The 11,822-nt window shown below is 38.7% G+C and overlaps 2 protein-coding genes across 2 annotated transcripts; one reads left to right on the plus strand and one right to left on the minus strand.

The window, feature by feature from the left end:
- Nucleotides 1-3,480, plus strand: yy1a (YY1 transcription factor a). Its single transcript, XM_046856071.1, has 5 exons — nucleotides 1-624; nucleotides 1,840-2,002; nucleotides 2,378-2,438; nucleotides 2,706-2,864; nucleotides 3,176-3,480. The coding sequence occupies exons 1-5, from the start codon at nucleotides 111-113 to the stop codon at nucleotides 3,356-3,358; spliced, it is 1,080 nt and encodes a 359-aa protein (XP_046712027.1). The 5' UTR covers nucleotides 1-110; the 3' UTR covers nucleotides 3,359-3,480.
- Nucleotides 3,481-6,042: 2,562 nt separating this feature from the next.
- On the minus strand, nucleotides 6,043-11,243 carry tpp1 (tripeptidyl peptidase I). The gene is made up of 13 exons (XM_046856069.1): nucleotides 11,133-11,243; nucleotides 10,887-10,958; nucleotides 10,642-10,781; nucleotides 10,375-10,525; nucleotides 9,654-9,775; nucleotides 9,292-9,470; nucleotides 8,973-9,171; nucleotides 8,569-8,757; nucleotides 8,377-8,446; nucleotides 7,701-7,821; nucleotides 7,299-7,457; nucleotides 6,715-6,840; nucleotides 6,043-6,549 (listed from the first exon to the last, which is right to left on the minus strand). The coding sequence occupies exons 1-13, from the start codon at nucleotides 11,135-11,137 to the stop codon at nucleotides 6,409-6,411; spliced, it is 1,674 nt and encodes a 557-aa protein (XP_046712025.1). The 5' UTR covers nucleotides 11,138-11,243; the 3' UTR covers nucleotides 6,043-6,408.
- Between the last annotated feature and the right edge of the window lie 579 nt (nucleotides 11,244-11,822).

Raw genomic sequence — 11,822 nt, forward strand, 5'->3', positions numbered from 1 at the left:
TTGTTAGTATGGTCAGGAAGGGGGTGTAGGTAGGAGGCGGCGGCGCGGCGCAGTGACAGAGTGTGGAGCTACTCGACGGTCCCGTTTGGATATACAAAAAAAAACCCGATATGGCGTCTGGGGAGACATTGTATATAGAAACGGATGGCTCGGAGATGCCTGCAGAGATCGTGGAGCTGCATGAAATCGAGGTGGAAACCATCGAGACCACGGTGGTCGGAGGAGACGACGACGACGACGACGAAGACGAACATCAGTCCATGATCGCGCTGCAGCCACTGGTCTCCGACGACCCGAATCACATCCACCACCAAGAGGTGATCCTGGTCCAGACCCGGGAGGAGGTGGTGGGATGCGACGACTCCGATCTTCACGGAAACGACGGCTTTGAGGACCAGATTCTGATCCCTGTTCCTGTTCCAGCCGCGGAGGAAGAGTATATCGAGCAGACACTGGTGACTGTGTCTGGGAAAAGCACGGGGCGCCTGAAGAAAGGAAGCGGCAAGAAAGTGGTGAAAAAGGGCTTCTTGGGCGCCAACGAGGCGAGCGGACGGAAATGGGAGCAGAAGCAAGTGCAGATCAAAACGCTGGAAGGGGAATTTTCGGTTACTATGTGGGCATCGGGTAAGTTTGATGTGTGGAAAGTTGGCTGGTTGCATTGTTCTTGGTTTGAAAACAGGGCCTCGTGTGGGCCCTGAGCTCTTCAACACACAGCAGGCGAGCGAGTTTTAACCAGGCGGTGATTTACAGCGATAAATACACACTTTAGTCTCGAGCACCGGGTCGAAATGGGTTTGTTTTGATGGGAAGCCATGTTTTAAGTGTTGATGGGCGCCGCCATATTCGTCCAGACTATTATGGCCGCCCGAAAATGGCGTTTCTGTAGCCGGGGAAAGATGGCGGCGGACGGCGACAGGCGCTCTGCTGCAGGCTCGAAAAAAGGCCTCAGTGGCGCACTTCAGCTCTACAGCGCTGTCTGCGCACTGAACCCGCTTGCTTTGTTTCCTACCCGTATTCACGTATGTCCCGCCTCCCGCTACCTGATTCGCCAGTCACATATAAAACCCGTGTGTTTATTGGTTTATTCACTCAGAAAGACCGACGCAGTAACCAGTCACCGAGGACAAAAGTGATATTTGGCGGAATACGGGTGAACGTGCCCTAAAAACACGGTAGCTTTGACGAAGGAGGAGTTACCATAAAAACAATTGCTATAAAGCAAATTTGTTTGTTTTTCTCCGGTTATTTGTAACAATGCAAACGCACGGAAGATTATTTAATGTTTTATAAGAACTATAGTGTGAATTATAGCTGTTATGTCTGAGTGTATCCAGTCGAACATGGTTGTTATGCTGCATAACGTGATGGATTTCAAGCGTTCATTGTATCCCATTGCTTATTATTAATATTATATTTTTGGGCTGAGTATTTCAATTATGTCTACAGAATACGCTGCATTTATTTTCTTTATCTTTGAAACCTAATCTTAATATGTTAAGACTGAAAGCAAAAATCCCTCATTAGTAAATTGTCCTGCTAAAAATGTGCTGGTTTGGTTCAGAAGCTGTTTGTTGCCATGTGAATCAATAGATAATCTATATTACCTGTTCACATAGGTCACATGTCACGTATGTCAAGCTTTATTTACATTAGTGATCAGATTGTTACAGTGACCCTGTCACATTTATTATGTGTCTCTTCACGGTCAGGACTCATAGCTCTATCTCTGGGCTTGTCTCACCTTCTGCTCTCTTCTCAAAGCAGGGACTTTCAGTTTACAGTGTTTCTACTCGGCCTTTCATTTGTTCTGTCTAATCTTGTCCGTTGGCTTTGTTGCAGATGATAAGAAGGACATCGATCATGAGACCGTGGTTGAGGAGCAGATCATCGGGGAGAATTCCCCTCCAGACTACTCAGAGTACATGACTGGCAAGAAGCTGCCACCTGGTGGAATCCCAGGCATTGACTTGTCCGACCCAAAACAGCTGGCAGAATTTGCAAGGTGAACATGTGGCTGCAGTCTGATGCTTTCTGAAGTGGTAATCGAAGGAATAATCGTGGTAGAATAGAAAGCAGCAATCTGTGATTTTGTTGACCAAAAAATCTGATATGTATGTATACCCATTGATATAACAGTTTGTTATATTTTTATAATATTTGGTCACTGAACTTTAACCACTATAGTATGTTACGCTGTTTGCTTCGATGTGATTGGTCAGAAGGTGTTTATAAATTTTTGGAGCGTATTTCATATTAACATTCTGTATCATAAATTAAACAGTAGCGCAGAGGTTTTTGTTCCAAACATATCAAAGGAATGACTAATTCGATTACATAGTGTAATCTAACATTTAAAAACATTGTATATATTTAACAGGATGAAACCACGGAAAATGAAGGAGGACGATTCACCAAGAACAATAGCCTGCCCCCACAAAGTAAGTCATTTGTCACAAACTATCATTTAAATCTCTTTTTATTCATTTTTTTTTTGTTTTTGTGTTCTACTGTAAATATTCCAAGTAGTGTATAGCTGTTTAATATATTATTTTATGATTTTTCTATATCATATGTATGGTCATATTCAGTTAATTGCCTCAGCAGTGTATTTGAGTTCAGATCGGTTTGGAGATATTGATTCAACTTGCCTATTAGTTTTGGAACTTGATTCATTCATTTATTTGTTTGCTTGACCTGATTTTCAGGGTTGCTCAAAAATGTTCAGGGACAACTCTGCAATGAGGAAGCATTTGCACACACACGGCCCACGTGTCCACGTGTGCGCCGAATGTGGAAAAGCATTTGTTGAAAGTTCCAAACTCAAGCGACATCAGTTGGTTCATACCGGCGAGAAGCCTTTCCAGGTGAGATAAATGTCATGTCGTGTGAGATTGATACAAAGTCCAGTCGTATGATTGTAATATGGACTATGAATTGAAAATGGATACCACAATATGCTTATAGTCTCTAAATTGGCACAGAAATTCAGATTGTTGGAGAATTATTAATGTTTTTCATTGGAGTTAAATCTGGTGTGTTACAAATAAACCCATGTAAACAAGTGTATTGCAGGGACACACCACATACCAGATATAGTTTTCTTAAGAATGTAGCTTTTTGTTCTAATATACAAACATTAAGGAAGTCTTAGCTTTTTTTTTTTTGTACGTTTCAGTGCACATTCGAAGGCTGTGGAAAGCGTTTCTCGCTGGACTTCAACTTGCGCACACACGTGCGCATTCACACTGGTGACAGACCCTACGTGTGCCCGTTCGACGGCTGCAACAAGAAATTTGCTCAGTCCACCAACCTAAAGTCTCACATTTTGACACACGCTAAAGCCAAGAACAACCAGTGAGGACTATCTGGAAAGACGTTACAATAAGGACTTGCACCATCCAACGCTTTAAAACACCCTTTGTGTGTTGTTTGTAGAAGATTTTTTTTCTTTTTCTTTTTTTTTTTTTTTTTTTTTTTTTTTGTAAAAGAAGAGTATCTACTGATGTTTTATCAGAACAAATATTTAACTGAACAACTGACACCCAATTAGCCCTTAGGACACTTCTTATGGTACCAACCGGACTGAACTTTTCTTTACTGCCAGGAAGTTGTCTTCTTTTGAAGACGTGCGTTTCTGGACCTTCATCCACCACACGAGATATTCTTCCTACGGAGCCCAAAGAGTCTAAACTTTCCATCTGTGTATGTTACCTGTCCACAAAGAGACACGATCGCTTTTTAGTTGTCTTCTAAGTGTGCATATTGTACACTTTTTAGACAATCGCCTTGTCTTTAATTATTATTATTATTTCCCCCCCCCCACTTGAGATTTGATATATGTGAATGCTCTTCTTCAAAAAGAAGGAGATACTATTAAATTTGTTTTCCAGTCATGAGGTATCCTCCAGTGGTATCTCATTTTGTATGACTGTTGTGTAAAAATATTTTGAAAATCATGTAGATAATAGAAATGTTAGATTTCTGTTTAACCTATTAAAGGAGTTTTATTCAATTTAAAAATGTGCACCACTGCATGCAGAACTGATTTCTATACTGAACTAAGATGTTATTGCTGAACTGTACTAATACTAAAATTGAAATGATTATAGATAATTATTTGTATACTCACCACACACATTATGAGGAACGTTTGCATTTATGCAGTTATCTAATCAACCAATCATTGGACAGCAGTATGTAAATAATCATTCAGCTGCATGTCAAGAGGTTCAGTAAATTTTCTGAACAAATATCAGAATGAAGTAAAAATTTAACTGTGGTATGGTTGCTGGTATCGGATGGGTTGGATTTAATATTTTAGAAACTTCTAATCTTGGAATTTCACACAATGTTCTCCAGAGTTTATACAGTATGGTGCAAAGGAATTCGAAATATTGTATAAATAACAGTTCTGTGGGTGGAAATTTCTTATAGATATGAGCGATCAGAAGACAATGGTCTGATTGGTTTGAGCTCTTTATCACCATGGTGAGCAAAAAGGCATTTCAGCATTGCTCGTTGAGGTGGAAAGAAGAACCTGAGGCCATTATTGGCACATGTTTACTCAAAAAGGACAGTTGAGGAAAATCTGGTCTTTTTCTAATCTTCAGGTGTCCAGATTTGGTGAGCCTGTGCTTATGATAGCACCAGATTCTTGATCTTGGATCACACAAATAAAACAATGTGATCCTTGACTGTTGTAGCCCATCCACGTTAAAAATTGATGCGGTGGTCTTTTTTTTTTTTAGACTCTTTACTACAGGTGTTAATATACACATTTTGGTCAGCTTAAAGCAGTGTGATTGTTCTGTGACTTCTTTCAGCAACAAAGATGTTTCACCCTGCAAAGCCTCTGCTTATAGAATGTTTTTGAGTGTGAAATTCCCAGGAAATCAACAGTCTAAAATATTCAAACCAACTCATCTGCCATCAACACTCATCCCATAATCAAAGTGAGAGTGATCACATTTTCCCCTTCATTCTGATGTTTGATGTGAATGTTTTCTAAAGCTCTTGCATCTAATATATTCTAATCATTTGTGCTCCTTTCACAAATAACTGATTAAATAACTGCATAAATGTTCAGGAATAGATTTTCTCAAAATAGTGCATAGTGAGTATTTATGTATGCATGAATTTATACACAAACACACAAAAACACAGGCCAAAACATCTCTCAGATGATAACATCTTCCAATAACTTTGTGTGCAAACTGCATATTTAGCGAATGATTCAGGAAAAATGGTCGTGTCTTCAAAATGGAAAGTCTTTGTGGTTCTTCCAGTCAGAAGTGGTGAGTACACAATGTCTACACAGGTTTACAGTGACTTTTATGGCACTTGACAGAAGCCCTTATCCAGGACGGCTTACAGAAATGGTTTAAAGACTATTAATAAATACATCCTGATACTAGGTCACAGACTAAGAATATCGGTTTAAGACTCGAAGAACGTGCTAATTTAAGTTCTCTTGAAAGAGGGAGGTCATTAGATGATATTTGGAGACTGCTAGTGACTCAGCTGTTTGGACATTAAGTGGAATTTCATTCCAACACCTAGAGGTCAGAACAGAAGATCAGAGGGAGCAGGAAGTAATAAGTGCTTTCAGGCTTGATCAGATCAAGTTAGCATGTTTGAGAAAAGAAACAATTAAGGGTTTAACCTAACAAAAATCTAATTCCTACTTATGCTTTAAGGGATTGCCAATGTGAATTAATTTGTTCAAACTATCCAGATGTTAAAATTGACATACAAATTGTGTAATGCAAGAAAAAAAAAAAAAGTGGAAAAGACAATACAATAAGTAATTTCAGTTTTTAATGAGTAACAAAAGATTCAAAGTGATTTGACTTGCAATCATTGTACATTGCTTATTTAAAAAAAAAAAAAAATTGATGTACTGTAATTCACACAGCAGAGTAACTGAAAAAGGAGGTACACATTGTAATTCTGACATTCCATTCGAACCTGATCATAATCCTACAGAATTTCTAAAGCTTGTTGGAAAATGCTTTTTTTTAAATTTAAAATAAAAAAAAAAAAAAAAAAAAAAAAGTGGGCACAATATTTTTCAGTATCAAATACTGTTACCGATACAGAGAACCCAGCTCTGTTTCACTACATAAATTCTTCAGTGCAATCTTCCAGAATATCACAATAGTCAAAGGGCCTGAGAGGTTTTAAGGCCACATATTTAAAACAAGAAGATATTCATACATCCAGTGCAGTATATTTATATGATATGATTAACAGAAGACATTTCTTTACTTAGCTATACAGCAGATATTTAAAAAAAAAAAAAAGCAATAAAATAGACATTTACAGAATTGCGCTGCGACGCTCATTGCTGTTGAATAGAACAATTAAAGTAAAGCGGATTCTTTTTAAGCATATTGGTTTTCTGAATCTTTAGTCCTGTATCAGAGCAGCAAGTAGAGCAGGGTAGTTTGGAGTTCCCCATCCAGTGACTGGATCCCATGAGGAAGCAGCACAGAATCCCTGCCCTTCGACCTTTTCATCCAGACAACCCAAGTGACATTCCTCAGTTACCTGAGAGCATAAGGAGGACCGAAAATTGTGAGGAACTGAAAAAAATTCCATTCAGTGATATGAAAAAGTCACAAAAAAAAAAAAAAAAAAACTAAAAAAAGTAGTCAGAAAAAGATTTTATTCTAAAAATAGTATTTTATCTAAAATAGTTTATGGATCTCTTACATCAAAAAGACCAGTGCCTTTGAGTTTATACAGCCGTGGATTGAGGAAGCCCAGAGAAGGAAGTCCTTTGAGGAAGCGTTGGTCATTAATGAGCGAGAGAATTCCTCCTACCACTGGAGTGGACGCCTAGAACAGACACACAGTTTGAATTATTACCCAATTCCTTGGGCTGTATTCAAGTTAATTCAAGTCATGAGGAATAAATCTCTCTTCACACAAGTCCCTGCTTATTAAAGCAGTTTTCTAATCAGCCAATCATGTGGCAGCAGTAGACACAAATACTTTGTTTAAAAGACAAGCTGACGTGCACAAAAATCGCAGGGGACCAGCAGATTGTAAGTGAGCATTAGTTAGATCAGAGCAATCAGAGTCTACATTAAGCACAAAGGCAATTCAGTATACCACAATCACATTTTCTCAATTCAGATGTTTGCTATTCAGTGAAGCTCTGAACCTGCATTTGTACAAGTTTCTGCATTGTCATGGCTGATTATCCAATTGTATGAATCTGTTAATTAATGTGGGGGAAAAAATAAAAATAAATAAATAAAACAAAACTGCACTACATTACATTCTTTACTGACCGAGGTTCCAGATATCCATGGTATGGGCACAAGGTTGGTAACGACCCAGTAATTATCCGAAAGGGCTGCCATGTCAGGATAGGCTCTTCCACTGTGGTTAAAATAGGACTGAGGAGGAAGCGACTGTGCACCTTTCAGATATGCGCTCACTGCGTCTACCTTCAGAAATCAAACACACACAGTTAGAGTTGGTGTTCTGTTAGGCTTGGCACTAACTAAAAGATTAGTACCAATTTTTAAAATGGGAGCCTATATGGAACAGATTTCAAATAAATAAATAAATAGGACTACACAGCTATAAAACACTTTTTTCCTATTTAAAAAAAATAAAAAATAAAAAGTACTTCCACTTTCATTTTGAGCAAATTCACTAAGGATGTCAGGCAATTTATGGATGCTTACCTGATAGTCAGGCATTGCAAAGACATTACTGAAGCCACCCCCGCTGATGTAATGAGTGACCTCATAGGTGACCTTGAAAGGATTCTTGAAGGTCGTCCCACCCACTGTGGTTACATACGGACTGCAAACAGGGAATAATGGGAGAGGGCAGAGACCCCATCTTTAGCATTCTCATTATAAATACACAAAACAAATCTTATGGTTTATTTAACTTTGGAATGGAAAGCACATACTTTAAAAAAAAGGACTGTTCAATCCAGATTTACTTTTATGCTGCTGGTTAAACTTGACAACACAGCAAGTGGCATCGTTTGTGATGGTAAACTTTCCAAACTAGCATAACATTATATTATCATCCTGTTGTACTATTAAAATGCACAGTATATTGCAAGACCTGCAATAAGGCTATTTTGTCAATGTATACTAGTTCATGCCTAAAATTACAAAAGCTTTTAAATCCAACAACTTAAAATAAATAAATAAATAAAATAATGCTTCCCCTATGGCAATATGTGGAGAACTGAAATTTATTTTATTCTGTTGCAGTTCTCCATTTATCAGTCTCATGAAGAACCAAAACATTTTCATGTTACTCAATCCAACTAAACTGACCTCTACCAAGCAATCAGTAAAGTACAAACTAAACTTAAAAAAAAAAAAAAAAAAAGTTATCCACCTGGAAGCAGGAAAGCTCGGCCTGAAGACGTTTTCTTTGGCCAAATGCAAACAGCCAGCGCCACTGTCCCCTGCATCAAAATAACATTGGTGAAAAGATTTCATTTTTCCAATTGTATTATGACTATATGCATTTAATTGAGTTCCTCCAAGGCTCATTTTATAAAACTGAGCAATCTATAAAATTCTCTACCAGATGCAAAGAGCATAGAGATTCCTCTGAGCCCAGCCTTCATGAACTCCACGTTGATGCGGTTCATATAGGCAGTGGACAGACTGTCCTCATCATCCCCGTAACTGATTGTGTGTACCCAAGGCACAGCGGACATGTTGCTAAGTAGCAGCATCCACTGAAGAAACGGCTCCTGGGTTTCATGTCGACCTGGAACAAAGCGAATAGAATGCACCTCCTGCTTTGTTGATTTAGAACAAAATCGGCCAGACTGCAAAATTAATTGACACAGGAGCACATTTTTAGTCAGTTAGAAAGCTTTGTGTCTTGGTTTTAGGCAGTCTGTCTGAATCTGTCCAGAAATAGCTATTTTATAGGGCCATTATTCAAAAAACAGATCATTATAATAACCAATCTCTTGTTACCTGGATTGGTGAAGACCCATGTAGAGATGTTTGCTCCAGTGCTCATGATGTACTCCACATCTAAGCTGGCTTCCAGGCCTGCTTTTCCTTCTTCCTGTGTGCCCACCACTCGCTCAACTTCAGTCATGTGATTGAAACCTCTTGCGAATATACTCATGAACTCCGCCAGGTCTGCTGGGTGGTAATACTGCTCCAAGAACTATAGGAAAGAAAATCATATGACCAATTACTTAATTAGGCCCTTTATGTTAAACCCTATTGAACTGCATTTTCTAAACAAAAACTGATTTCATCTTTGCTGTCAAAGTAAACAGAGTACCTGTGCCACTGCTTGGCTGTTGTTAGCAGCATGGCCAGTATCAGATGCAGTGAGGTTGTAGCGAGCTCTTATTGTTGAAGGAGTCACACCCAAATGAAAAGCCTTTTCCGACTGCCCAGGCCCTGTCCAGGCCTTACCGATTTCTTTACTGCCCATTGGAAAACGAAGGACGCCACCCACTGGATAAGAGAGGTCATGAATTTCTCTTGCTTATAAATATTTTCTTTAAAATGTACACAAAAGACTTCCACAATTATTTATATATAATATTCAATCAATAATAAACACTATTCAAATAAAATAAATAAAAAAATGCTGGAGTCACTTGATCACAAATGAACTATTACTAACTATCAACATACCAAAGTCCAGGTGATCAGACACATCCTCATGGACAGAGTACTGAGAAGACGACCTCATTAATGTCTGATCACCTTTCTTGTAGCGATGAAACTCAGTTCCAGGAAGCAATGTTTCAGCCACCCTGAGAGAGAGCGAGAGAGAGAGAGAGCTCAGTTTCACACCTAATCTCTACAACATATCAGTTTTACTGATATTGTTAACATGAACATTGCATCAAATACCATGGACAAGAATTTTAACATTGAGGAAAGTGGAAAACCTGTTCAGTCCTACCCCACAAATAACAAAGAATAAAAGAACAGGGTAGAAGGAAGAAGGGGATTTAGGGGATGGCTTCATTCCCAACAGCAGACCATTCTGGAGCATTTTATCCCACTTCCTACACTACAGCCACATGTCACTTTTATCATTTTGTGTTCTGTTTGCATAAAAAGATCTGTAATCACTTGTCAAGCCCTCAGTCCTAAACAACCATGTGTCCAAAGGAAAACGGACTGCTCCCAAGCACTAAATAAGCATCACCTCACCAAAAACCTACCCATACCTTCAATTTCAGCTTTTATTTTAGCCATTCATTAGTTTTAATTTACATGCCATACAAAATCACTGAGCATATTATTATTATAGAAGGAAATTCATTCATGCTTTACAAATCTTCTCAATTGTCAGCCTTTAGTAAGACCGAACTGGGTTTCATCTGGGGAGGGTTGGGGGTCTTACTGAGCAGTCATAGTGCACTGCAAGAAGTCTCTTGTTAGCACTGTGTGGCAATTTTGAATCCCATGACCCTTCAGCCATGTCCACACGGCTTTCTCGGTCAGCTGAGACGGCCTGACCAGGGACGCCACTTCCTCCAAGGTCATAAACTTTCCTATGCAGAACAAAGCAAAAAAAAAAAAAAAAAAAAAAAAAAACAGAAAAGCTGCATGTGACTTACTGTGACTTTTTAATCTTAAGACTTGGATTATAAATAATGGCTCTTGGTACCATATTGCTGTGAATCCGGGTCTGATACAAGCTGCAGCAGATTCTGAAGTCGGTCCACATTCTGCTGTTTGAGAGCAAAAGTGAGTTCCATTTCTTCACGAGGAGCCACTCGGCCTGCATGGAGCCAGTCTTCTGGTACACTAATATATAGAAATCATAACAGAGCTACCGAAATGCATTCAATTCAAAGTCTACAAAGAAGTGTTAAACATGACTTGACATTAATAGATAGACTTATATCTTACAATACAGCTTGATCGAGCTCTAGGTGCTTTCCCTCCACAAGCCCCAGGCACAGCAAGAGGAAACCCAACACCCTGTCATTCAAAAAATCATTATTTATTACATAAGAAAAGGCTCTTTGTTTGTTTTGGTTTTTAAACATTGTACTCTCCAATGTTTCTTAATGAAGGTCGTAAAGTGTATATGGGAGACCAAACAACTGCAACACTCACAAACAACAAATACACGGTATTTAAAGGGAAACTTACCGCATTGTGCTGGCAAACACCAAATCAAACCGCCAAACTGCAAACACAACCAAAGGGTATGGGAGAAAACACTCCTGTGTCTTATATCTGATTCAGGAAACACTTAACCACAATTTAAAACTCATTCTTTCAGAATAAAAGTCGTTCAAGGCTCCTGCAGTGACATTTTTTTTTTCACAAAAAAATCAGGACACGTGAATCATTAAGAAAATCTTAGGGCATTGGTGTACATCCGACACCTTAATTCCGAAATTACATCCAGATTACATTTAGTTTCAACAAGTCTTTCTTAAGAAAGGTGGTAAAAGCTAGTATTTTTGCTTTTTCAGAGCCCACTGATTCATCAGTTTCATTCACATGGGGAAGGATTTCTTCCACTTCCCAAAAGCTTGTCTGTATGTGGCCTGGCAATGCTATATTACCCGAATGTATGAATAAGTGTGAGAATGTGTGTAAGTGGACAAGTGTGTGTGTGTGTGTGTGTGTGTGTGTGTGTGTGTGTGTGTGTGTGTGTGCGTGCATGGAACACATCTTTGCATCTGGACGCCTTCATTTTCTGAACTCCTAACTTACTAGGACACCCCTTGAGCGCTTCTAATTTATTTATTTATTATTTTTGATACATTGCTTTTATTTGTATGTTTAAATAAAAACCTAAATAATGCCATCACTAGAGTTTGGTACTGGTTT

Source organism: Silurus meridionalis, chromosome 8 (assembly GCF_014805685.1).
Source record: "Silurus meridionalis isolate SWU-2019-XX chromosome 8, ASM1480568v1, whole genome shotgun sequence".
NCBI lineage: Eukaryota > Metazoa > Chordata > Actinopteri > Siluriformes > Siluridae > Silurus > Silurus meridionalis.

Coding starts and splice junctions, on each gene's coding strand:
- yy1a (XM_046856071.1), top strand. CDS start 111: ATGGCGTCTGGGGAGACATTGTATATAGAAACGGATGGCTCGGAGATG. Junction 625..1,839: donor GGTTACTATGTGGGCATCGG/GTAAGTTTGATG, acceptor GCTTTGTTGCAG/ATGATAAGAAGGACATCGAT. Junction 2,439..2,705: donor CAATAGCCTGCCCCCACAAA/GTAAGTCATTTG, acceptor CCTGATTTTCAG/GGTTGCTCAAAAATGTTCAG.
- tpp1 (XM_046856069.1), bottom strand. Junction 9,471..9,653: donor GTCTGATCACCTGGACTTTG/GTATGTTGATAG, acceptor TCTCTTATCCAG/TGGGTGGCGTCCTTCGTTTT. Junction 6,550..6,714: donor AAGGCACTGGTCTTTTTGAT/GTAAGAGATCCA, acceptor TTATGCTCTCAG/GTAACTGAGGAATGTCACTT.